Here is a 27,586-nt window from a genome sequence, read left to right as displayed (position 1 = left end):
TAATTTACAATATGTAGAATCTGAGAATAGAAAGGTTCAGAACTTTTGTGAAACATCACAGCACAGTTGAAAAATATATGGCAAATAGAAATCAAAACTGGATGGTGTTTAGAGATAGATAACTATTGTAAAATATACTGTGCCCGTAAAATGTATATAGTATGTTTAAGCTGGAAGTAGAAGCCTAAGTGTTGTTGTCCATTTGTTTACTCCAATTAGGGGAGGGACGGTAGGGTTAGGGGGAAATAAAGGAAAATATATTTACTATATATATATATTTACAAAATAAATATATGGGGGAATGGAAATTATGCAGACAATTACATTGATGGAAGCCACAATCGATCTGCAATATTAAAGCTGATCTACATTAGAAGAAAAAAAGTTATATTTGCATAAAAATAACATCTGTAACTAATTATCAGCAACAAACATTGCAAAGCTCAAGAATAAACCTAACATGCACAGTGCTTTTCTCATTGACATGCTTTATTCCTTCAACAAATTGGAGATAAAATAAGACAGTAATATCATCATACTGTACTACCTTGTGTACATCAGTTTTATATTTCTATTTAAATAATTTAAATATTTGTTTTAAATCAGCAAAGCTAGAACCCTGTACAAAGTATTTACAAATGGCCAATCATCCACAGTTCAGCAAAACATAGATAGAAAGGACCATTTTAAACATGGTTCCAAAGCAGTCTAAGAAAATGATAGCAACTCCATTTTTACAAAACATACCATTTCTGAACATGGAAAGGAAAAAAGGACACTGGACACATTAAATAAGAGCCTTAATAAATCAAGAGAAATCCTAACGACAACTACAGTTAAATCAATTTACAGTTAAATTGATACGACTCTATAAGCAGTGTTAACAATCACACACTTTCCATACTAGTTTAAGAACTATAACTTAACTTTAAAATGCCCAATAAGCTACTGAATAAGCTGCTAACCTACAGTGGTTTAGAGATATTCTTATATAAAATAAGGACACTTTTGGCAGCAATAAATAGATAGAAAGGCAGAGACAGTCAGAGGGTCTTTTGGCATTAGGAGAGCATCTTAGTACTAGGCACAACTACCTACAGTACATTCTAAAGCCATGGGGGTGAATCCTAACTTCCACTTCAGTCAATTCTTCACTTTAGGCTCCCATTGACATCAGCGCATGACTAAGTGAAAATTCAACTTAAGTGGCAGTTAGTATTCACCACATTGTGCGCAGGGCAGGTACAGTTAAGACATTGGAATGTATTACAGGGGCAGAGTGCTGGTGTGCCAGACAGTCAGTCAGCTCAGTTAGTACACAGGCTTGTAGAGGATCTGTCCATTGAGCAGCCTGCGTTTGAGTTCCTTCCATAGCAGGCTGCGCTCCCTCTGGGATCCCTTCATGAAGCCCCGGTTCTCCAGTGCACGGCGAGACAGGTAAGGGATGACCTCGTTGACTGGGCCGTAGGGGACGTACTTGTACACTGGGAATCCAGCCTGGCCTGTTCTCAGACACAGAGAGAGTGGGAGATGTTACATGACTGGAGAAGCAACAACGACAGGCAATATGTTTCACACAAGCACAGAAAAACATTGGAACCTAATTACATGTACAGGTATGGAAGGTATTTTTGTCTAAACGTTAGTCTCTAAACTAAATTTGCAAATCAATAGATAGCTAAATTATATAATAACAAAATGTGTAAGAACTGTGTGAACCCCTATTGATCTACACACTAAAGATAGCTATGGTATGGTATCAGGTGACTGATGACGGAGTGAGACCCTGAGGTTGTTTGTTTCGCACAAGATTTCTGACCAAAATGCCAATCAATAAATCTTGAACTGCAATAAACCCCTTGATTATGCAACACCTATCTACAGTTCTGATGGTGTTGAGATTACAGTACCTAGTGGGAAGCTGATCTGGTCACACATGCCGAGCAGCTGTCCAAAATATACCTTGTTCTCAGTGGGCGACAGACCCATCTGGTTCATCCTGCAGAGACACAACACAGACGGAATGTAAATATTAAAAAAACATAACACTGTGCAAAAATAAATATCACCTCACTGATGTATGCATTTTTGTTTTAGTCATTTAGCAGACACTCTTATCCAGAGCGACTTACAGGAGCAATTAGGGTTAAGTGCCTTGCTCAAGGGCACAGAAAGATTTTTCACCTAGTCGACTCAGGGATTCGAACCAGTGACCTTTCGGTTACTGGCCTAACGCTCTTAACCACTAGGCTACATGCCCATTGATGTAATACATTTGATTTCTGTGAAGTGGTTTTACTACTGGTTTGGTGCTTTGTGTTGCAAAATGTCTGTACAAATAGTCTAGTAACTAGTCTATCCGCCTCTTGATTTGAATAAAGCCCAGAGGCTGGCCTTACTTTTCCAGGGTGAATTTGACAGTGTCCTCGTTGTGTGACGCCACCATGACATTAGCCTTCCTGTTGTGGTCGATCTCTTCCAACACAAACTCTAAACACCTTTGGAGAATCAGGGAAAAGATAAGGAACTTTATCTATTCCATTCAGCTGATATGATAACTTCATCACATAATGCATCCAAATTCAACCATGTAAATACCAATTTACTAACGTCATGCATAACACCAATGGGAGTAGGGTGAAGATGATCTTCGGTCTGTTTTGCATTTTCCACACTAATGGATTGGGGGTCGGGGAAGCTGATCCTAGATCTGTACCTAGGGGAAACCTCACCCCAAAGCACAGAAGGGGGTCTTACTTGTGGTACATCCGGTTGGTGGCCTCGTAGTCTGGGTTGATGGGGTCTTCGTAGCCGATCTCTTCCGCCCTGCTCCTCTCCTGGTACATGTAGGCCCCGCGGACCAGCTTGGCCCCAAAGTACCAGCCCTCACGCCGGGACAGCTCCACGTCCACGGACACATTGTCATAGGCTTCCTGTACAGGTAGTAAAAGGTCACACACAATTATATAATGCTATGGTTAACAACACAAATCTTGACATTTTAGTCACCAGGCTGTCCATAACATCTCTTATAAAGGGTAGATAAGTAACACAATTGTGTTTTAATAGTTTCATTTCACGTTTCATGTTTATGTCAAAAAACAAACAAGGCTATGGAAGGTTTATATGGATTATATACTAGGTTGGGCTTTTATGAGTCAAATATGGAAGGCGTACAAAACCTGTTTCACTCTAAGCGTATGACAAGTCTATACATAACAGGGATCCTCCCTACATACATAATCTATGAGATTGTACATGTAGTCCAAATAACAAGTCCCAAGCTCTACATACATAAGGTAAAGTGATTAATAAGAAGATGCACAAGAACGGGGCCAGTGATGACAGAGGGTGTAGAGCAGGGGTCAGCATAAGGCGGCCAGCGAGCCAAAACCATCCCACAAATGATTTTTTTGGGCCCCAAAAGTTTTTAGTAATAACAATAAAATAAATCACTTATGTGATCGTGTCTCAATGTAATCAAGGTTTGAATTGATTGTTATTTTCAAATACAAATGCTTTTTGGGCTTAGTTTGGGCTTAGTTGTGGTCACTTTGCAGTGTACAAATTATTATAATTATTTTCCGGTCCCCGACCATTCGCTCCGACAAAAATCTAGTTGCCTACCCCTGGTGTAGAGGGCAGTGTCGAGGCCTCACCTTGAGATAGCACTGGTAGGTGTTGAAGATGATGGGCTTCTCTCTGTTGAAGATCCTCTGCATCTCCAGGGTCAGTCTGCTGATGGCCGGCTGGAAGTACGTCTGCTCAGCATCCACCATCAGCCTCACCCCGTTCTCCACTGCATGCTGGGATAGAGGGAAGAACAAAAGCTTTCTGTTAACTTCTGACAGTTAGCACCAACACCCGGTTAGCTCCAGAAAAGTGTGCAGAAAATGTTCTTGATAATCTGAAACCCTTCAGTGATCTTGCTCCTACCTAGGCTATAGAAATGTATGAGTCTAAGCCTTCTATTTCAGAGCATGTTACATTTGACATTTTATTCATTTAGCAGACTATCCAGAGCCACTTACATTTAGCGCATTCATCTTAAGATAGCTAGGTGAGAGAACCACATATCACAGTCATAGTCGTAGCATGTTGAGGTCTTTGGCCATTTGGCCACAGGCATCTTGTGTTGCCATGTAGTCCAGCCATGCTAATGCAATCTCTAGGGACCAAGGTATTCCTTTTATCTATAGAGACTCACTTAAGAGCAAACAGACTTTGGATACAACATGTCATAGTAGACTCTTGGTCCTGTTGGCGCAGTGCAACTACAATTCAAACAGAGTGGGCTGAAACCTTTCCCAACAATGATGACACATTGCTGAAGTAAATCTGAAAATTTGTAACAAGAACAAACAAAACTATTGCCAAAAGGTTTATTTCCAATAAACTCATGTAGTCCCCTGCAGCTCAGTTGGTAGAGCATGGTGCTTGCAACGCCAGGGTTGTGGGTTCGTTTCCCACGGGGGGCCAGTATGAAAAATGTATTTACTCACTAACTGTAAGTCGCTCTGGATAAGAGCGTCTGCTAAATGACTAAAATGTAAATGTAAAATGTAGGGCCTGCTCACTGAGGCAGGGCTGAGAGTAAGAGAATATTCTTGTAAAATCTGAGATATACTACATCCCATGATTCAATTAATATGTGAATAGCTGGGTTAATATACTGTTGTTAACCAATTGTTAAATTGTAAAGCCATGCTAGTTAACAGTGCCCCATATTGCACTCTAAAATCACCCTACCTTAGCCAGAACATCCACTCTCTGCAGCATCCTCTTCATCTGTTTCTCCTCTTCAACGGTGAACTTCCTCAACAGAGGCTCCAGCTGACCAGTCTAGAAGATCAGAGGAAACACACATTTCATTTAGAGTCAACCCTGACCTAAACTACAAAATGGATGTATATACTGTATGTACATGCTGCATAGATGGATGAATTTGTGCTGGTACATAATGCACTTCATGAGTTTCTGTGTACAAACACATTCAGGTAGATATCATACAGTAGTATGCCCGTGTGTTAAATATTACAAGGATATGTAAATAAATGTGTGTGTAATATGTGGCTAGCTCGCCTCAAAGTTGGGAATGACGAGCAGGTTTGAGATCGATGTTCTGCCGTTGATCAAGCTATTCCAGTCCAGAAGGTCTATCGTTCTTGGGAACATAACGTAAATGACAGATTCAAAGTCAAATCCAGTCCTGTACACACATCCTATCCATTGAATATTCTATTGTTTGTGTGCTCATGATGCATTCCAAGTGAGTTCAGCCTCTTACCCTGATGAGCCCAGTTTCTCTCCAGTAAACCAGTTCTCAATGTCGTCTTTATTTCCAACACCCAGCTTAGTCAAACTCTCCTGTAGCAAACAAAAGTACAGTATTATATAGAGCCATTATTGCATGGAACTCCCATCTCATATTGCTGAAATGAACAGCAAACCTGGTTTAAAAAACAGATAAAGCAACACCTAACGGCACAACGCCTCACCCCTATTTGACCTAGATATTTTGTGTGTCTGTATTGATATATAGGCTACGTGTGCCGTTTAAAAATGTACAGTATGTAGTTCTGTCCATGAGCTGTTCTTGTCTATTAATGTTCTGTATTATGTCATGTTTCATGTTTTGTGTGGACCCTAGGAAGAGTAGCTGCTGCTTGCGCAACAGCTAATGGGGATCCTAATAAAATACCAAAATAGGTTTGAATTTTTTTAAAGAATACCAATAACTATTAACGATGAGACATTAAAGATAACGGTAATCACTAGCAGGGAAAACAATTAATAAATGTTTCATAATTTTGCTATAGTGTTTGGTGTTTTCGTCTCAAAGGAACTATAGGGCTCCCACAGAAATTAAGTCTGTTAGGGAGTCTTCTTACCAGCAGAGAGACGGTTTAGGTGATTTTTAGCTGGGAAACTGCTTGACCTCATTCACATCTCCACTTTGAGTGTTGCTCTAGGCGACACGCACCTTCAGTTGCTCCAGTTCCAGTTTCTGCTCCAGTGCGTCCATGCCCGACTTCCCCTGCTGAGCTGCCAGCAGGTTAAAGAACCTCCTCCATTTCACCAGCACCTCTGAGAACTGGAGCTGGAGACGGGAGGAGACAGGTCATAACGCCAACAAACAAACAAACTAAAAAGCTGCCCTGTCACGATCACTGCCAATGTTAAATCAAGGGCTAAAAGAGAGAGTCTAACAGGCAGAGGGTGTCTAACTCACCAGGAACTGTGGGCGGCCCAGGGCAGTCATCTTAATGGCAGAAAATCCATCTACAGAGGCCCCCCCTGAGAGTCAGATACAACATAACATTAAATAGATCATAATAATCATATTATGCATGATATAACAACATCTGCAAAGAGTCTGCAAAAAAGATTTTTGGACTAATTGAATTAATTCAATTCACTGCATTTTATTGTGTTCTCACCTGAGGCTTTGATGCAGTTGAGGAAGGTCTCCATCTGGTTGTCACACTTAGCCTCATCAGCATAGAAGTATGTCCTGGCACTGATCACGCCCCCACGACGGTCCCCAAACTGACGGTGGGCCTGGTACTTCTTCTCACGGTGGTCAACGCCTACAGTCAGAAAACAACATCATGTAACAAGACTTTCCTCTAGACTCGAGTATACCCACACAGAACACTGGGAGAGAAAGACAAGAGAACCCTTTCCATAGGAATGACCCTCACCACCATCACCTAAATAATCTAGATCTAAATTGGCATAGATACCTGGAGATCTGTTTTTCAGAAAATGAACAATTGTGACAGCAGCACACTTTTACATGTACCACATATATTAGCCAGGCATGTGCCTCTTGGTAAGGTAACATATCTGCAGACCCATATATATATATATATATATATATATATATATATACACACATACATATAAAAAAATATTGATATGTAGGCTATGTGTGCCATTTATAAATGTACAGTATGTAGTTCTGTCCTTGAGCTGTTCTTGTCTATTAATGTTCTGTAATATTATGTCATGTTTATAAACTGGGTGGGTCGAGCCCTGAATGCTGATTGGCTGACTCGGGGCACCCGAGTGGCGCAGCGGTCTAAGCACTGCATCTCAGCGCTAGAGGCGTCACTACAGACCCTGGTTCGATTCCAGGCTGTATCACAATCCGGCCGTGATTGGGAGTCCCATAGGGCGGCACACAATTGGCCCAGCGTCGTCCAGGTTTGGCCGCGGTAGGCCGTCATTGTAAATAAGAATTTGTTCTTAACTGACTTGCCTAGTTAAATAAAGGTTAAATAAAAAATGTAAACATCAGACCGTATACCACGGGTATGACAAAACATTTATTTTTACTGCTCTAATTACACTTATAACAGCAATAAGGCACATCAGGGTTTGTGTTATATGGCCAATATACCACTCCGCATTGCGTTGTGCCTAAGAACAGCCCTTAGGCGTGGTATTTTGGTCATATACCACACCCCCTCTGGGCTTATTGCTTAAATATACACACCGTGTTTTAAGATACTGTATGTGAAAAATCTGTCAAAATAAGTAAAAGAAAATAGATCTCTAGATATCTAGTGCCAGGCTCAGAAAAAAGATATGGGGGAGAGGGTTATGTAAATATCCAGTGACCCAAAACATGCAACACATGACATGAACCAGGGTTCCAGCTGCTCTTTAACTTAACATGCATACCTGTAGGCTTGGGCGATATACCGTTTATACCTCATACTGGGGTAATTCTAAATACCCCCGGATCATAGCTTTATAAGGGACCATAGCTTTCACCTAGTCAGTCTATCATTGAAGAGCAGGTGTTGTTAATAGTTTGTATACACAGTGTGTATATACTGATATATATATATATAGATATATATATATATATAGATATATATATATATATATATATATATATACACACACACACACACTACCGTTCAAAAGTTTGGGGTCACATAGAAATGTCCTTGTTTTCCATGAAAACATACATGAAATGAGTTTGAATAGGAAATAGGAAATGTAGTCATTGACAAGGTTAGAAATAATGATTTTTAATTGAAATAATAATTGTGTCCTTCAAACGTTGCTTTCGTCAAAGAATCCTCCATTTGCAGCAACTACAGCCTTGCAGACCTTTGGCATTCTAGTTGTCAATTTGTTGAGGTAATCTGAAGAGATTTCACCCCATGCTTCCTGAAGCACCTCCCACAAGTTGGATTGGCTTGATGGGCACTTCTTACGTACCATACGGTCAAGCTGCTCCCACAACAGCTCAATAGGGTTGAGATACGGTGACTGTGCTGGCCACTCCATTATAGACAGAATACCAGCTGACTGCTTCTTCCCTAAATGTTTCTTGCATAGTTTGGAGCTCTGCTTTGGGTCATTGTCCTATTGTAGGAGGAAATTGGCTCCAATCAAGCGCCGTCCACAGGCTATGGCATGGTGTTGCAAAATGGAGTGATAGCCTTCCTTCTTCAAGATCCCTTTTACCCTGTACAAGTCTCCCACTTTACCACCACCAAAGCACCCCTAGACCATCACATTGCCTCCACCATGCTTGACAGATGGCATCAAGCACTCCTCCAGCATCTTTTCATTTGGTCTGCGTCTCACAAATGTTCTTCTTTGTGATCCAAACACCTCAAACTTCGATTCGTCTGTCCATAACACTTTTTTCCAATCTTCCTCTGTCCAGTGTCTGTGTTCTTTTGCCCATCTTTTATTTTTATTGGCCAGTCTGAGATATGGCTTTTTCTTTGCAACTCTGCCTAGAAGGTCAGCATCCCAGAGTCGCCTCTTCACTGTTGACGTTGAGACTGGTGTTTTGCGGGTACTATTTAATGAAGATGCCAGTTGAGGACCTGTGAGGCGTCGGTTTCTCAAACTAGACACTAATGTATTTGTCCTCTTGCTCAGTTGTGCACCGGGGCCTCCCACTCCTCCTTCTATTCTGGTTAGAGCCAGTTTGCGCTGTTCTGTGAAGGGAGTAGTACACAGCGTTGTACGAGATCTTCAGTTTCTTGGCAATTTCTTGCATGGAATAGCCTTCATTTCTCAGAACAAGAATAGACTGACGCGTTTCAGAAGAAAGTTATTTGTTTCAGGCCATTTTAAGCCTGTAATCGAACCCACAATTGCTGATGCTCCAGATACTCAACTAGTCTCAAGAAGGCCAGTTTTATTGCTTCTTTAATCAGCACAACAGTTTTCAGCTGTGCTAACATAATTGCAAAAGGGTTTTCTAATGATCAATTAGCCTTTTAAAATGATAAACTTGGATTAGCAAACACAACGTGCCATTGGAACACAGGACTGATGGTTGCTGATAATGGGCCTCTGTACGCATATGTAGATATTCGATTTTAAAAAATCAGCCGTTTCCAACTACAGTAGCCATTTACAACATTAACAATGTCTACACTGTATTTCTGATCAATTTGATGTTATTTTAATGGACAAAAAATTGCTTTTCTTTAGAAAAAAATGAAATTTCTAAGTGACCCCAAACTTTTGAATGGTAGTATATATATTGTTTTATAAATAACGCCCCTTGTGAGCACAAAATCTGGATACCGCCCAACCCTACATACCTGCCCTCATTAACCCCTCTCTCCCTCCTAGCCTCCAGACTAAATCCAGATCTAACCTGCTCCCTCAACCATGCAATCTCATGTAACAGCTCTATATTAACCCTTAAATGACCGCTAGCATAGACCCAGGAAAATTAGCATTCAGGAACACTGCTGAAGCGACAGACATTTTGGCAATGCAACCCCACTGCTTTCACACGCACGGTTAAGTGCCCTGTGTGAAAGGGGTTCCACCCCCCACCTCCACCAACCAGATGGCCTGATACATCAGTAATGAAACATTTATGTCAAGTAACATTACTGTGGTCATGCTCCTGCGTTACGAAGAATTCTGAAGCTGGCACTGCAACAAATTATAAAGTGCATAAATAACCAATCAATTACAACAAAACTCAATCATAACCGAATAAATTAATTGTAAACCAAACTGAAAACTCATTTTGAGTTGTTAATCCGTTTCAGTCAACAAATACACACCTGGACTTTCTTTTTCAGCTTCAGAAACACAGGCGCTGAAAGAGAGGAAACACTGAATTAACATGACATCAACTGAGAGATACTTATATCACTACTACAACCACTACTATACAGGCAAAAAGCCTAATAACTACAAGTGTTCAGGTGTTCAGTACCAAATAAGATGTTCGAAATAATGTTGAAGTAAGTAGATGGGGAGGAAAATGGGGTGAGTGTGGTCGTTTCACAACCACAGAGTGAGTGCCAGTATGTTGACTGTACTATATATATGGTACGCACGACAGGGGGATTGGGGGGAGGGTGCTAACATTATGTAGAAGTGCAAATGTCCTGCTAGTTGATCTCTTGTGCCGTCGTGGACTTCTGATCACTGAGTGCATCACACATTCAGTAGCCTAGGTTAATCCAGTAAGATCCAGGACTCTAATACCCAAGCTTGAATAACATGAAGGAAATTGATCTCATTAGCACATTGCTGTATTTTTTTATTTACTTTTATTTAACCCTTCATTTACCAGGTAAGTTGACTGAGAACACATTCTCATTTACAGCAACAACCCGGGGATTAGTTACATGGGAGAGGAATGAGCCAATTGAAAGCTGGGGATGATTAGGTGGCCATGATGGTATGAGGGCCAGATTGGGAATTTAGCCAGGACACCGGGGTTAACACCCCTACTGTCACAATAAGTGCCATGGGATCTTTAGTGACCACAGAAAGCCAGGGCACCTGTTTAACATCCCATACGAAAGACGGAACCCTACACAGGGCAAGGTCCCCAATCACTGCCCTGGGGCATTCGCATATTTTTTTAGACCAGAGGAAAGAGTGCCTCCTGCTGGCCCTCCAACACCACCTCAAGCAGCATCTGGTCTCCCATCCAGGGACCGACCAGGATCAACCCTGCTTAGCTTCAGAGGCAAGCTAGCAGTGGGATGCATGGTGGTATGCTGCTGGCATCTTTCTGTGCTGTTGGTTGTTTCAATGATTGCCATGGCTTAATGTTATCAAGGGGTAAATATTTGCACAGGCTAACTGCACAATTTGAATGAAAGTTTTAACATACATTAGTTTGAGTCTCGACGTTTGAAAGTAATAGACTTCAGAAACTCAATCAAAGCATGTACTTTGCCAACCATGATTTAAAAAATTAAAGGTTGATTGCAACTCTGGTACTCCCACAATGATTAATTCACAACATGTTGATAATGTATGGACCGTCATCACTTCAAGGGGGTGTTAAAACCTTACTTGTTTGAACAATTCCAGTGAATATGAGTCCTCTTCCTCTCTGGTACATCCAATAATTAACAAGAGAGGAGAGGATGTTGTGTGATACTCCACTAATGTAGGCTGGCTCCAAAAGTCCTTATTAGTCTCCTCGTGTGGAGAGTTCCACAGCAATGAGGTATGGTCAGAATGTTATCAAGTTGGTCTTTAATGGTGTCACTAACCTTTTCACTGTCAATCCCATCCACCACCCCACCCCTCTTCGTTATTCAGCCTGTTAGTTCAGCTTGAATGTGTGCATAGTCAGTCTAGGGATGTAGCTCAGTTGGTAGAGCATGACGTTTGCAACGCCAGGGTTGTGGGTTCGAAAATAATGTATGCACTCACTAACTGTAAGTCGCTCTGGATAAGAGCGTCTGCTAAATGACTAAAATGTAAATGTATAAGAAAATCCCTAACCAAACAGGGGAAGGCTGTTTCCCAAAACAAATGAAAACATAACACTCCCTGGGCCTCTTTTGAAAGGGTGCATCAAGTTACCCAACAGGGCAGGCTTGTCTTAATCCATCGCATGTAACTGCATTCTCAAAGGGACTGGAATAAACTTGCTTCTTCAGCTCAACAAACTAACCAATGGTGGCCGGGTAGTGCTGGGTAATGTCAGATGCTGAAAGAGATGCATTGTTTACAATCCATTTGAACACATGAAAAATGGGATGGGCATGTTTTATGGTGAGAAGTTGTAAACACAGGTTTTTATGAATATGAAACATGAGTAGGCCTGTGTGTTTGTGAGAGAGTGTGTTTGAGAAAAGTGCAACATATGGAACTGACCATATGACTTGTTCCCCAATAGTATTGGATCAGATAGGATTATTTTGACTGTAGCCTTTTGCAATAGGTCAATTGCAGAAAACGTTTACATAGTGGCCACTGAGGTAAAAGTATAGGCATCTCACTGTACATCACATAGCTACAAATAATCAATGATTCCTAATCAATAAATTATGAAACTAGAAAATGTGAAAGCTTGTATTTGAATTGTGGATACTGCAAGAGTCCTATATCCTCTATTAGTGTTACTTCAGCTGGGGTTGTGACTAATGAGATACAGACTACTACAGCAGACTAGGAGGGCAGAGACTACTTACTCCATCTCCTTCTTCTCTGCCTCCTCCTGGGTCAGGTCCTCCTCCACACTGTAATCCAGGACTGACCCCACACCGAAGGCCTGGTTCTTATGGATCAGAGGCTTGATTGAGTTGTGGTCCTCCCCGGCCACAAACTGCCCATAGAACGTCATCTTCATCAGCTTCTCAAACAGCCGCTGGCCAAACACCTTCTTGCTAAGGTCCATCAACTGAGGACAGAGCAAATAATCAACTGAGTTAGACCCACAACATGCCAGTTATAGTGTTCCTTATAATTTGATCCACCCAGGAACTGATCTACGAAAACCACCACCATTTGATTTTCATTTTCAGTCACAAGATTAAATACAAATGGTATGATAATATAGTTTAGTTAACACCTGCCTCAGTCACAGCTTGCTGTGTAGTCAGTCAGCCAGGATAATGATAATAGGGCTAAACTACTTGTGCACCTGGAAATGTTAGGCTGTGAAATAAATGGAAGTTGTTCTTCTGCATGCATGTTGAATAATGGCCCTTTTGACAGTCAGAAATGTCCATTATGTTATCTGATATCACTTGTATGACAGTTAGCCTACTAACCACACCTGTAAAAACTAATCAAAGGAATGTAGCAAAAACAATCTAATCAAAATAATGTCCCTACCTCCTTGTTCTTGTCAACGAGGAAGTCGAATGTGCAAAGCTTGAAGACCAACAGACTTCTAAGCAGTTCAATGTTATCTTTACTTTTGTAAGCTTCATGAGTATTGTCAAAGTCGATTGCGATCTTCTGTGTTTGAGCATCGGTTGTATTTTTTGATTGGCTGATGAGGTCCGCTTGAACAGCTTTCACCACCGTGCACTCATCAACTTGCTTCTCTTTCCCTCCTTCAACCTCATCACGTTGCGTGGATGCGACCGTGGAGCGAAGTCTCCCCTGAGACAAGCATATTCTCTTGATGTTGTCGTAACTTGACCTGACTAGAGCTGGTACTACTTTATTGTACGACATTTTTAAAAATGTTATTTACTTTAGTATTTAAAATCGTTTTATTGCGTTTGAGGGCGCGTGCTTCCACCACTCTTCGTTCCAGCTAGACTGAAAGCCAGAATTAGTTGTTGCACAGCGTTTATAACCCAACAACGTCTTGTAGTAGGCACGCCTACTCTGACGCATCTGGCAGGAATCCTGTGTAAAGGATTAGGCTACAACATTTCTTTCATAACGAATAAAGAAATCCAAGGTGAAAAATCGGTATAAGCCCTTGTCAAATGTATGTTTATGAACTAGGAAAATTTGAAATTAAACTGAGAAGTATATTGTTGTAATACCAGTAGTAGATATGCATAATATGAGTTTGCTTTTGGTGTATAAAAACAAAAATTGTGAATGAAATAGATAAAAACATTTTTTTAAATATAGCCAGCCTAGCGTTATACTATTGCCTCAGTGGGTTAAGCCAATTTGCAAGGTGTGCTAGTGTGTTTGACTTAATGGTATCTCATGCCTGAAAGAAAGTACAGCAATCAATGGGTTTAATTATCCTACACTTCAATACTGTTGCCTAACATATGCCTAAAAGGCCCGAAGAAATGTTGAACTAGTTGTCATCCATCCGACCATAGACATAGTGTGTGTGCGTGTGTGTACTGTGAGAATGTGCTACTTCCTATTTTCAACAACAGAGGGAGTCATTGACTAAGTGCTGAATCTGCTCTGTAACTGACTACGTTTTCATAGGGTAGTCTGTTTTACTGTGGGGTGGGGGGTTTTCTGCAGTCAGTGGTGATGTAGTTGCTGTGGGGAAATCCCAGAGAGGTTTTCTTTTTCCCATTACTTCTTCATACCGAATTTGCTAATTGTCATTGAAGCACAGACTTTAGGCTAACAGTCTACCGGGACATGAACAGGACATGAACAGCGCCGGAGAAGATGGCTGCCGTTTTACAGCCCTCTAACCATTTGTACTACACTGCTCAAAAAAATTAAGGGAACACTTAAACAACACATCCTAGATCTGAATGAATGAAATAATCTTATTAAATACTTTTTTCTTTACATAGTTGAATGTGCTGACAACAAAATCACACAAAAATAATAAATGGAAATCAAATTTATCAACCCATGGAGGTCTGGATTTGGAGTCACCCTCAAAATTTAAGTGGAAAACCACACTACAGGCTGATCCAACTTTGATGTAATGTCCTTAAAACAAGTCAAAATGAGGCTCAGTAGTGTGTGTGGCCGCCACGTGCCTGTATGACCTCCCTACAACGCCTGGGCATGCTCCTGATGAGGTGGCGGATGGTCTCCTGAGGGATCTCCTCCCAGACCTGGACTAAAGCATCCGCCAACTCCTGGACAGTCTGTGGTGCAATGTGGCATTGGTGGATGGAGCGAGACATGATGTCCCAGATGTGCTCAATTGGATTCAGGTCTGGGGAACGGGCGGGCCAGTCCATAGCATCAATGCCTTCCTCTTGCAGGAACTGCTGACACACTCCAGCCACATGAGGTCTAGCATTGTCTTGCATTAGGAGGAACCCAGGGCCAACCGCACCAGCATATGGTCTCACAAGGGGTCTGAGGATCTCATCTCGGTACCTAATGGCAGTCAGGCTACCTCTGGCGAGCACATGGAGGGCTGTGCGTCCCCCCAAAGAAATGCCACCCCACACCATGACTGACCCACCGCCAAACCGGTCATGCTGGAGGATGTTGCAGGCAGCAGAACGTTCTCCACGGCGTCTCCAGACTGTCACGTCTGTCACATGTGCTCAGTGTGAACCTGCTTTAATCTGTGAAGAGCACAGGGCGCCAGTGGCAAATTTGCCAATCTTGGTATTCTCTGGCAAATGCCAAACGTCCTGCACGGTGTTGGGCTGTAAGCACAACCCCCACCTGTGGACGTCGGGCCCTCATACCACCCTCATGGAGTCTGTTTCTGACCGTTTGAGCAGACACATGCATATTTGTGGCCTGCTGGAGGTCATTTTGCAGGGCTCTGGCAGTGCTCCACCTGCTCCTCCTTGCACAAAGGCGGAGGTAGCGGTCCTGCTGCTGGGTTGTTGCCCTCCTACGGCCTCCTCCACGTCTCCTGATGTACTGGCCTGTCTCCTGGTAGCGCCTCCATGCTCTGGACACTACGCTGACAGACACAGCAAACCTTCTTGCCACAGCTCGCATTGATGTGCCATCCTGGGTGAGCTGCACTACCTGAGCCACTTGTGTGGGTTGTAGACTCCGTCTCATGCTACCACTAGAGTGAAAGCACCGCCAGCATTCAAAAGTGACCAAAACATCAGCCAGGAAGCATAGGAACTGAGAAGTGGTCTGTGGTCACCACCTGCAGAACCACTTCTTTATTGGGGGTGTCTTGCTAATTGCCTATAATTTCCACCTGTTGTCTATTCCATTTGCACAACAGCATGTGAAATGTATTGTCAATCAGTGTTGCTTCCTAAGTGGACAGTTTGATTTCACAGAAGTGTGATTGACTTGGAGTTACATTGTGTTGTATAAGTGTTCCCTTTATTTTTTTGAGCAGTGTATTATGTGTGTTTTTCCGCGTTATTTGTAATTTATTTTGTACATAATGTTTCTGCCATCGTCTCTTATAACCAAAAAGAGCTTCTGGATATCAGGACAGCGATTACTCACCTCGTATTGGACGAAGATTTTTTCTTCAACGAGGCGGCCGCGAAGGATATCATACAGACACCCGACAAGGCCCAAATCCCCGTCATTCGCGTGAGGAAGAGACGGAGATATCGTGGACGTAGATCGGGGTGCCTTGTAAGGATCCGACGGCGAGCGAGTAAACTGCCTCTTCCATCAATACTATTAGCCAATCTTCAATCATTGGATAACAAATTGGATGACCTAAGATTACGGTTATCCTACCAACGGGACATAAAAAACTGTAATATCCTATGTTTCACCGAGTCGTGGATGAACGACGACAATGATAACATACAGCTAGCGGGCTATACGCTACATCGGCAGGATAGAACGGCTGACTCCGGTAAGACAAGGGGTGGCGGTCTGTGTATATTTGTAAACAACAGCTGGTGCACAAAATCAAATACTAAGGAAGTCTCGAGGTTTTGCTCGCCTGAGGTAGAGTATCTTATGATAAGCTGTAGACCACACTATTTACCAAGAGAGTTTTCATCTATATTTTTCATAGCTGTCTATTTACCACCACAAACCAATGCTGGCATTAAGATTGCACTGAATGAGTTGTACAAGGCCATAAATCAACAGGAAAACGCTCATCCAGATGCAGCGCTCCTAGTGGCCGGGGACTTTAATGCAGGGAAACTTAAATCCGTTCTACCTAATTTCTACCAGCATGTTAAATGTGCAACCAGAGGAAAAAAAACTCTAGACCACCTTTACTCCACACACAGAGACGCATACAAAGCTCTCCCTCGCCCTCCATTTGGCAAATCTGACCATAACTCTATCCTCCTGATTCCTGCTTATAAGCAAAAACTAAAGCAGGAAGCACCAGTGACTCGGTTAATAAAAAAGTGGTTAGATGACGCAGATGCTAAGCTACAGGACTGTTTTGCTAGCACAGACTGGAACATGTTCCGGGATTCTTCAGACAGCATTGAGGAGTACACCACATCAGTCACTGGCTTCATCAATAAGTGCATCGATGATGTCGTCCCCACAGTGACCGTACGTACATACCCCAACCAGAAGCCATGGATTACAGGAAACATCCGCACTGAGCTAAAGGGTAGAGCTGCCGCTTTCAAGGAACGGGACTCTAACCCGGACGCTTATAAGAAATCCCGCTATGCCCTCCGACGAACCATCAAACAGGCAAAGAGTCAATACAGGGCTAAGATTGAATCGTACTACACTGGCTCTGACGCTCGTCGGATGTGGCAGGACTTGAAAACTATTACAGACTACAAGGGGAAGCACAGCCGCGAGCTGCTTAGTGACACAAGCCTACCAGACGAGCTAAACCACTTCTATGCTCGCTTCGAGGCAAGCAACACTGAAGAATGCATGAGAGCACCAGCTGTTCCGGATGACTATGTGATCACGCTCTCCGTAGCCGATGTGAGTAAGACTTTTAAGCAGGTCAAACATTCACAAGGCCGCAGGGCCAGACGGATTACCAGGACGTGTACTCCGAGCATGTGCTGACCAACTGGCAAGTGTCTTCACTGACATTTTCAACATGTCCCTGACTGAGTCTGTAATACCAACATGTTTCAAGCAGACCACCATAGTCCCCGTGCCCAAGGACTCTAAGATAACCTGCCTAAATGACTACCGAACCGTAGCACTGACGTCTGTAGCCATGAAGTGCTTTGAAAGGCTGGTCATGGCTCACATCAACAGCATTATCCCAGAAACCCTAGACCCACTCCAATTTGCATACCGCCCCAACAGATCCACAGATGATGCAATCTCTATTGCACTCCACACTGCCCTTTCCCACCTGGACAAGAGGAACACCTACGTGAGAATGCTATTCATTGACTACAGCTCAGCATTCAACACCATAGTGCCCTCTAAGCTCATCACTAAGCTAAGGATCCTGGGACTAAACACCTCCCTCTGCAACTGGATCCTGGACTTCCTGACGGGCCGCCCCCAGGTGGTAAGGGTAGGTAACAACACATCTGCCACACTGATCCTCAACACGGGGGCCCCTCAGGGGTGCGTGCTCAGTCCCCTCCTGTACTCTCTGTTCACCCATGACTGCATGGCCAGGCACGACTCCAACACCATCATTAAGTTTGCCGACGACACAACAGTGGTAGGCCTGATCACCGACAACGATGAGACAGCCTATAGGGAGGAGGTCAGAGACCTGGCCGTGTGGTGCCAGGACAACAACCTCTCCCTCAACGTGACCAAGACAAAGGAGATGATTGTGGACTACAGGAAAAAAAAGAGGACTGAGCACGCCCCCATTCTCATCGACGGGGCTGTAGTGGAACAGGTTGAGAGCTTCAAGTTCCTTGGTGTCCACATCACCAACAAACTATCATGGTCCAAACACACCAAGACAGTCGTGAAGAGGGCACGACAAAGCCTATTCCCCCTCAGGAGACTGAAAAGATTTGGCATGGGTCCTCAGATCCTCAAAAAATTCCACAGCTGCACCATCGAGAGCATCCTGACTGGTTGCATCACCGCCTGGTATGGCAACTGCTTGGCCTCCGACCGCAAGGCACTACAGAGGGTAGTGCGTACGGCCCAGTACATCACTGGGGCCAAGCTTCCTGCCATCCAGGACCTCTATACCAGGCGGTGTCAGAGGAAGGCCCTCAAAATTGTCAAAGACTCCAGCCACCCTAGTCATAGACTGTTCTCCCTGCTACCGCACGGCAAGCGGTACCGGAGTGCCAAGTCTAGGTCCAAAAGACTTCTCAACAGCTTCTACCCCCAAGCCATAAGACTCCTGAACAGCTAATCATGGCTACCCGGACTATTTGCACTGCCCCCCCACCCCATCCTTTTTACGCTGCTGCTACTCTGTTAATTATTTATGCATAGTCACTTTAACTCTACCCACATGTACATATTACTTCAACTATCTCAACTAGCTGGTGCCCCCGCACATTGACTCTGCACCGGTACCCCCCTGTATATATAGCCTCCCTACTGTTATTTTATTTTACTTCTGCTCTTTTTTTCTCAACACGTTTTTTGTAAAAAATAAATGCACTGTTGGTTAAGGGCTGTAAGTAAGCATTTCACTGTAATGTCTGCACCTGTTGTATTCGGCGCATGTGACCAATACAATTTTATTTTATTTGATTTCATTTCATTTACTAGAGCATACCGCCACCCTCTGGATGGGTAACTTTTTGGACAACACAGAAAAATAATTTCTGTGCTTTTTGTGAAGAAAGTCAGACATATTTCCACTGGAAAGCCCTTGGAGGGATGGTGTTCATCACAACATGGAAACAACGAGAAATGTATTTGTAATTGTGCATCTAAATGTCTTCTTTTTTTGGATTTACAGCCAAGAACTAAATCCCAGAGGTAGAAATGTATGCGAGGTAAGTGATTGTGTCCCTGTTTTAAATAAGTTTTAGGCTTGACATTGATGGACAAAACTATTACAGTAGCCTGATTCAAGTCAGTGAAGTTAGATAAACATGCATTCAATTGTTTTAGATATAGTTTTAGATTTTCTGAATACCCAAGCCCTTCTACACACAGATAACCTTTTTCAGATCTCAGCTTATTTAGTCTACTTCTACATGTTTTCTCTGTGACAGTAATTCACTGCACTATGAATGCTATGACCGATTTGCATCTGAACGTGATTAGGATAATGTTCAATATTTCGATTTATTAGTCTATCTGTCGTGATTGAAATGTGATCATAATATTGGTTTGGATGGAAATAGTTAAACGTTAGTTTATATGAATCAAATACATTTGCTTCTCCCTCCCATATCTGACAGGCTCCAATGCTGTAGTGGCTGGGCACAGCAAGGAGATGAGTGCTTAATACGTGAGTAGGTGAACGCCTGTATTATACGAATTAACATCCTGAATCAGATCATTGGGAGAAGACACCACAACCATTTCCTCTTTCATTTCTATAAGCATAACCATTTAATGTGAACCAACTCGCCCAATGGTTTTCCTTCAGCAATTTGTGAGAGTAACTTCACCTGCAAAGAGAATTAAGTGTGCAACCCAATGAATGCCGCTGTCGTCCTGGTTATTTTGGAGCCACTTGTGATACGAGTAAGTACCCTGTTACTACCTCACAGCTATCATTAAAGCGGTAATCAGCAGTTGAAACAATAACAAAACGCTGAGGGATGGGGCTGGAGAAATGTAAACACTCTCCAATTCACTGACAGAGCTATGGATGCATGAACTGAGGCTGTATAGTGTTTGTTTACATGTACTCTGTTTACAAACATTGTGGTCCTCTGTAGCTCAATTGGTAGAGCATGGCGCTTGTAACGCCAGGGTAGTGGGTTGTGATGTGGGAACGGGCCAGTGCCACTGCAACCCCGGGTTGTATGGGAGGAAATGCGGTGCTCAGTGTGCTTGCAACAGCTCTCCGTGTGACCAGCTCACCGGTCGCTGCAAGTGTCGACAGCAGCTGTGGGGTACTCACTGCGAGCGCATGTGCCAGTGTATCCATGGACGCTGTAACCAGGCGGATGGATCGTGCACCTGCAGGCCAGGCTTCAGAGGGAAGTTTTGCAAGGAGCCGTGTCCAGCTGGGTTCTACAGACAGAATTGCAGAAACAGGTGTGTGACAGCTTTGTTGGACAAAGATGACTTACAGTGCCTTGCAAAAGTATTCATCCCACTTGGCGTTTTTTCTATTTTGTTGCATTACAACCTGTAATTTAAATGGATTTTTATTTGTATTTCATGTAATGGACATACACAAAATAGTCCAAATTGGTGAAGTGGAATAAAAAAATTACTTGTTTCAAAACATTCTAAAAAATTAATAATGGAAAAGTGGTGCGTGCATATGTATTCACCCCCTTTGCTATGAAGCCCCTAAATAAGATCTGATGCAACCAATTACCTTCAGAAGTCACATAATTAGTTAAATAAAGTCCACCTGTGTGCAATCTAAGGGTCACATGATCTCAGTATATATACACCTGTTCTGAAAGGCCCCAGAGTCTGCAACACCACTAAGCAAGGGGCACCACCAAGCAAGCGGCACCATGAAGACCAAGGAGCTCTCCAAACAGGTCAGGGACAAAGTTGTGGAGAAGTACAGATCAGGGTTGGGATATAAAAAAATATCAGAAACTTTGAACATCCCACAGAGCACCATTAAATCCATTATTAAAAAATGGAAAGAATATGGCACCACAACAAACCTGCCAAGAGAGGGCCGCCCACCAAAACTCACGGACGATGCAAGGAGGGCATTAATCAGAGAGGCAACAAAGAGACCAAAGATAACCCTGAAGGAGCTGCAAAGCTCCACAGCGGAAGAGTGGCCAGAAAAAAAGCCATTGCTTAAAGAAGAAAATAAGCAAACACATTTGGTGTTCGCCAAAAGGCATGTGGGAGACCTCCCAAACATATGGAAGAAGGTACTCTGGTCAGATGAGACTAAAATTGAGCTTTTTGGCCATCAAGGAAAACGCTATGTCTGGCGCAAACCCAACACCTCTCATTACCCCAAGAACACCATCCCCACAGTGAAGCATGGTGGTGTCAGCATCATGCTGTGGGGATGTTTTTCCATCGGCAGGGACTGGGAAACTGGTCAGAATTGAAGGAATGATGGATGGCGCTAAATACAGGGAAATTCTTGAGGGAAACCTGTTTCAGTCTTCCAGAGATTTGAGACTGGGACGGAGGTTCACCTTCCAGCAGGACAATGACCCTAAGCATACTGCTAAAGCAACACTCAAGTGGTTTAAGGGGAAACATTTAAATGTCTTGGAATGGCCTTGTCAAAGCCCAGACCTCAATCCAATTGAGAATCTGTGGTATGACTTAAAGATTGCTGTACACCAGCGGAACCCATTCAACTTGAAGGAGCTGGAGCAGTTTTGCCTTGAAGAATGGGCAAAAATCCCAGTGGCTAGATGTGCCAAGCTTATAGAGACATACCCCAAGAGACTTGCAACTGTAATTGCTGCAAAAGGTGGCTCTACAAAGAATTGACTTTGGGGGGTGAATAGATATGCACGCTCAAGTTCTGTTTTTTTGTCTTATTTCTTGTCTGTTTCACAAAAGAAAATATTTTGCATCTTCAAAGTGGTAGGCATGTTGTGTAAATAAAATGATACAAACCCCCAAAAAATCCATTTTAATTCCAGGTTGTAAGGCAACAAAAGAGGAAAAATACCAAGGGGGGTGAATACTTTCGCAAGCCACTGTATAGTATAGAGAAGTGGTAATTGAACCAATACTCATGAGCTCTTGTTGTTGTTTTATTTGTTTTTGTTTAAATACCAGTTCTACAACAACAAACAGTGGCAGGGCTCATATTGGGGTTGTCCCCCAAGCCAAGGATACAGGAGACGAGGCCTAGGAAAAGAAAGTCTGAGTTGGCCACAGTCCTGACAGCCTCACCCCACTAGAGGTTCCTGGAGGACAAGTCAAAAAAACTAAGAGTGAAGGAAGAAAGCAAAGGGAGAAAGAAATCTGTGACACTGAAGAAAGCTGTGGTGCCACTGAAAAAGGTTGTTCCAGGTTCCAAAACCACAACAAACACCCTAAAAGCAGGGGATGCAGAATGCTTGTTCTGTAACGTGCTCTTCTCTGTTACCAGTGGGGACTGGATACGGTGCGAGCACTGTCAGAGGTGGGCTCACGAGCTATGCTCAAATTTAACTGGGGCGGGATTAATTTGCGACCTCTGTGTCAATTTATAAAAATCAGGGAAAATGCCATTGTGTTAAGTTATTGTTATGAAATGTTTCATGTGTGTGTGTGTAATCAATATTTAATCAGTTATATTCCAATGCATTTCTTCAAAATAAATCTAAATATTACAAACTTTTGAAAACCTTTTGCTCTTGAATTTCATTTTAAAGACTTCTGGGGTTTAAAATCTTGCCTTATTCAAATGAGAATGAGTTGAGTTTAACTGTACACAATGGAGTGTAAGGAAAAGGTAAAAGAATAAAGAGAATGTATGTGCAGGTGAGGTAAAAAATAGAGGGGGGGGTCTTCTGTTAAACTGAGTGAGCTCAGCAGTGAATGGTCCTGGACACCAAAAAAAAAGTGTCAAGGGAAGCCAGTTTGGCTTCAGACCAATCACATCACATCAGAAGCCAAACTTCATTGACAGAATAAAACTTGAAATGTTGCGTCTTGTTGTGTTGTTGTCCTCCCTTTCCTAAATCAGCCATGGGTGGAGATGGGGATTTGGACTTGTGGTTTTACTTAATTCTCAGTACTGGCCAATGATTATAATGACGATTCTGATCCAACCATAAATTAATACATTGTGCCCATGGTCTGAGAGGATGGAAGTTCAATATGTAGCTAGATATAGTATGCTAATGTTAACTAGCTGGCCTGGTGCATCATTGCCCATGAAAGGAAGTTAGGCTAGCAAGCAAGCATTTTAGCCAGGTAGCCTAGGACAACAAAAACTACAAGTGTGTACTGATGACAGAGTTATAGACCGTTTAGGCAACATGAAAGTGGAAGATGGCATTGGTGTTTCTCTACAAGTAGGGTGAGTCAACATGTTTGTTCTACTTACACACACACACACACAAATCAGTACCATGGACAGCCACATCATATTTAGCTTATGTTGGACTAAATCGTTTTTGGTATATTTTAGACTAAGCATAGGTGATTAGATGATGATGAAATGTTGAAGTTGAAATGGTGCTGGAATAGTGGAGGCAGCGCCTGTTTTCTTTGTGACTTGCTGTAACTTGCCATGGTTCTAAATCAATATTTGTTTAGTAGTCCAAAAATGTCGGAAACATTACCTTGCTTGACCATGCTGTAGGTCATGTAATGGTGTTACATGTAATATGTTTTGTGGATTTCATAGGACAGATGTTGCTCTCTGGTTTTGTAAAGAAAAAAAATGTGTGGTTGAATTTATTCTGCCACTGTCTAATTATTGTCTCTGCCTTAAGCCTATATATCACGGTGTCAAGCAGTGGAGGCTCCTCAGAGGACGAAGGGGAGGACCATCTTCCTCAGTGAATTTCATAAAAATTAAAACATTGAAAAAGTTATCCTTTTTAGATAAAACTATACTAAATATATTCACGTCACCAAATAATTGATTAAAACACACTGTTTTGCAATTAAGGTTTACAGTAGCCTCAACTGCACTCTGTAGGGTAGCGCCATGGTGTAGCCAGAGGACAGCTAGTGTCCGTCCTCCTCTGGGTACATTGACTTCAATAAAAAACCTAGGAAGCTCATGGTTCTCACCCCTTTCCATAGACTTACACAGTAAATATGACAACTTCCGGAGGACGTCCTCCAACTTATCAGAGCTCTTGCAGCATGACCTGACATGTTATCCACCCAATCAAGGGATCAAAGAATGAATCTAGTACTGAAAGCATAAGATAGCTAGCTAGCACTGTGGTGCATAAAATGTAGTGAGTAGTTTACATTTACATTACATTTTAGTCATTTAGCAGACGCTCTTATCCAGAGCGACTTACAGAAGCAATTAGGGTTAAGTGCCTTGCTCAAGGGCACATCGACAGATTTTTCACCTAGTCGGCTCGGGGATTAGAACCAGCGACCTTTCGGTTACTGGCACAACGCTCTTACCCACTAAGCTACCTGACTCAAAGAATACGACAATAGTTAAATAGTTTTGAACAAATTAATATTTTCAAAAATGAAAAAGCAAGTGCGAGATATTCTTTTTTTTGCTTTCACTTTCACTTACTTAGCTAGCAAATGCAGCTAGCTAGCTAGCTTAGCCTACTCAAACACCCAGCTCAAACAGAGGGATGCTATGTTAGCTAGCTGGCTATGACTATCCAACACAACACTGGAATCCTTCCAGTTCAAGGTAAGCTTTTGGTTTTACTAATATAAAGCCACCAGGGCCCGCCGGTGTAACTGCTAAACTGCTTATTGAACTGCACACTAACGTTACTGCATGATTGTAGCAGGTTTACTAACGCGTTAGATCTATTAGCTATGTTGACTATGATGTTACTTTAGCTAATATCGTGACAATGATGGCTTAGAATGTTTTTTTTCCCGCCTGGTCACATACAGCTGATGTGTTGTGAAGTCCACAAGCGAAAGGAAAATGTGAGAGGAGGAGAGCGCATAGATGTGAGAAGGAATACCAAGTGACTGCTATGAAAGTGAACTCTGTTTACGTGTGATCAGGGGTGTATTCAATCCGCCGATTCTGATGTAAAACTTTTATTAAACAGAAGGAAATGAAACAGGGATAAACGTACCTGGATTTATCCAATAGAAACTCTCATTTACAACTGTTGGACTACTGATTACGCCCTAGATCAGCTAGATGCAGGCAAGAGTGCGCAAGGCGGTATTGAATGTGTCACTGTCTGTCACCTCAAATTTCTCTCGACCTGTGTGCACCTACGTTGTAAACTTTCATTCATAGGCTAGGTTGTAGCAACCTCATGATGGGAAAAGGGAAAATTAGAGGATCATGTAGTAGCCTAAATCTATCGATGTTACATTGAACTGGGTAAATGGAATATGAATGAGTCATCCAATAAATATGCTGTAATTGAAATAAGGCCATGCTCATGAGACAACAAAAAAATAGTCCTCATCTTAAAATGGCACCGACCGCCACTGGTGTCAAGACATATGAATTAACAGGTTATAGAGCAAACAGCAATTATCACATAGGTTGTAATATGGCTTTTTGGGGGGGGCTTGCCTCCCCGGTGATTTTACCCACGCACCGCTACTGCCCACCTTGGATGTGGGATATAAAGCATTACAAACAGGACATGGATAGAATGATGCTGGATGGACTCTCCATACAGAGGAAATGTCTCCATCTTGTGTTTCCAATAAAGAGCAGGACCTGGCTGTCACACCTGTGACCATAGACATTAATGCAGTGTTCAAAACAATTGGGAACTCAGAAATCTCTGACTTCCGAGCGTTCAAAAGAGCTGGGAACTCTGAAAAAACGAGCTCCTACTGGAAAAATCGATTTGAACGTGTCATCCAACTCGAAATTCAAAATCGGGAACTCTGGCCTCTTTCTAGAGCTCTGACGTCATGATTCCACCTCGTATTTTTCATAGTTCCCAGTTGTTTTGAACGCGGCATCAATGCATAGACAGAGATACTATCCCTCAGATTACACAGACCCACAAAGAATTAGAAAACAAATGTAATGTTTACTGTTCATTTTTTTGTTGATCTATTTCACTTGCTTTGGCAATGTTAACATGTTTCCCATGCCAATAAAGGCCATTGAATTGAAACTGTATATAATGAGATGATCTTGTCTCTGCCCCAACAATGGGAGTTGTTATCCCAATGGCGGGAAGGCAGGCGGTCTGCTAACCGTGGACAGATTGACGAGTGAACCCTCTCGCCTCTTCCTCTCTGCCATAGACCACTTCTCCCAGTGAGGGGAACGTAAGACAGCAATGCCTTGTCAGAGAAGGGCTACTGCTAGCTCCTATGGAGTATTCTGGTAGAAAACCTTTTGTTCCTACTGGGACTGACTGAAGGGCAGTGCCCACTTTTGACCATAACTGTATTATTGATACTTGTGGATTGGTGCCATTTTTCAAATTTGAGTTCTTCCTCAAGTTATACTATATCAAAGTACTATAGTGAGTTATTTTCTACACTGCAATGCCACTATAGCACCATCAGTCATACCAGGGAGTACTATTAACCAACAGAACGTCAAGAAATGTCAGGTTTACGTTTAATTTATTAACAGTTTTAACTTATCAGTACATTTACAAATGGTGAGGAACAGGAGGGCATGACAATGACAGTTGATAGGAAACACTTCCATGATGTTCTGAGTTCTGACAAGTCTAACGCCCATAGAGTTTCTGGTAGCCAGTAGTCAGCCTCGTCGTGCCAGATCAATGTCCGTGAAGACCGACTCAGGGTAATGGAACGTAAGTGTGGCGTTGGCGTCTTTTGCGCCGGAACACTTCTATTCCTCCTCAGTTTCGTATTGGTGTTTGATGTGTTTCCAGAGTTTCTACGAACAAAACACAACATTGAAAGTTGAATTATACGTTTAACGACCCATGCTGTATACTTCCTATGAAGAAGAGTTAACTGAACTCGCTAGTTAGCCAACTAGCTAATGGACAGAAACAACTAGCTAGCTAGATTAGCTAAAAGCCGAGGCAGGCGGTTGTTTGTCCTTAATAGCAAGGTCAGACGTATGTTGCGGGAAGATCTGTCAGTAGACTTACCCCCCGATTCAACTGCTCGAATATGGCATCGCCTCCCTGGTCAAACATTCGTTCAAAAAACACTGCTCCGACCATGATGGTAACGGCAAAAGTAGATGTTCTCCTGAAGAGCAAATTGTAGACACCTTTCGCGAGCGACATGTTAACTGATGGAGATTTCGAGAAGGAGGAAATTACGACATGTTATTTAAACCGAAGTATGACGGGAAATGTAGTTCTAAACATGTGCGTCATATCCTTGTGCGCCAAAGTAAACGTAAAAACAAAATACTTACGTG

The 27,586-nt window shown here is 42.5% G+C and overlaps 2 protein-coding genes across 3 annotated transcripts; both read right to left on the bottom strand.

Annotated features, from left to right (window-relative positions):
- Nucleotides 1-475: 475 nt before the first annotated feature.
- On the bottom strand, nt 476-13,536 carry LOC311135566 (proline dehydrogenase 1, mitochondrial-like). Of its 2 annotated transcripts, XM_084169576.1 has the most exons (15): nt 13,093-13,536; nt 12,447-12,655; nt 10,065-10,099; nt 9,889-9,930; nt 6,441-6,590; nt 6,233-6,297; nt 5,984-6,100; nt 5,288-5,367; nt 5,083-5,164; nt 4,750-4,842; nt 3,660-3,806; nt 2,758-2,933; nt 2,400-2,498; nt 1,911-1,999; nt 476-1,502 (listed from the first exon to the last, which is right to left on the bottom strand). In XM_084169576.1, the coding sequence occupies exons 1-15, from the start codon at nt 13,438-13,440 to the stop codon at nt 1,312-1,314; spliced, it is 1,923 nt and encodes a 640-aa protein (XP_084025702.1). In that variant the 5' UTR covers nt 13,441-13,536; the 3' UTR covers nt 476-1,311. The 2 variants fall into 2 exon arrangements, with proteins under 2 accessions (XP_084025702.1, XP_084025703.1); XM_084169577.1 differs by lacking the exon at nt 9,889-9,930 and having other exon boundaries at nt 13,093-13,510.
- Nucleotides 13,537-26,788: 13,252 nt separating this feature from the next.
- Nucleotides 26,789-27,494, bottom strand: LOC311135699 (cytochrome b-c1 complex subunit 9-like). The gene is made up of 2 exons (XM_084169717.1): nt 27,309-27,494; nt 26,789-27,088 (listed from the first exon to the last, which is right to left on the bottom strand). The coding sequence occupies exons 1-2, from the start codon at nt 27,447-27,449 to the stop codon at nt 27,041-27,043; spliced, it is 189 nt and encodes a 62-aa protein (XP_084025843.1). The 5' UTR covers nt 27,450-27,494; the 3' UTR covers nt 26,789-27,040.
- Nucleotides 27,495-27,586: the final 92 nt, after the last annotated feature.

This window comes from Coregonus lavaretus, assembly GCF_964263955.1.
Source record: "Coregonus lavaretus genome assembly, chromosome: 10".
NCBI classification, from domain to species: Eukaryota; Metazoa; Chordata; class Actinopteri; order Salmoniformes; family Salmonidae; genus Coregonus; species Coregonus lavaretus.
Note: the sequence above shows the minus strand (reverse complement) of the source record. Positions and strands in the feature narration are given on the sequence as shown.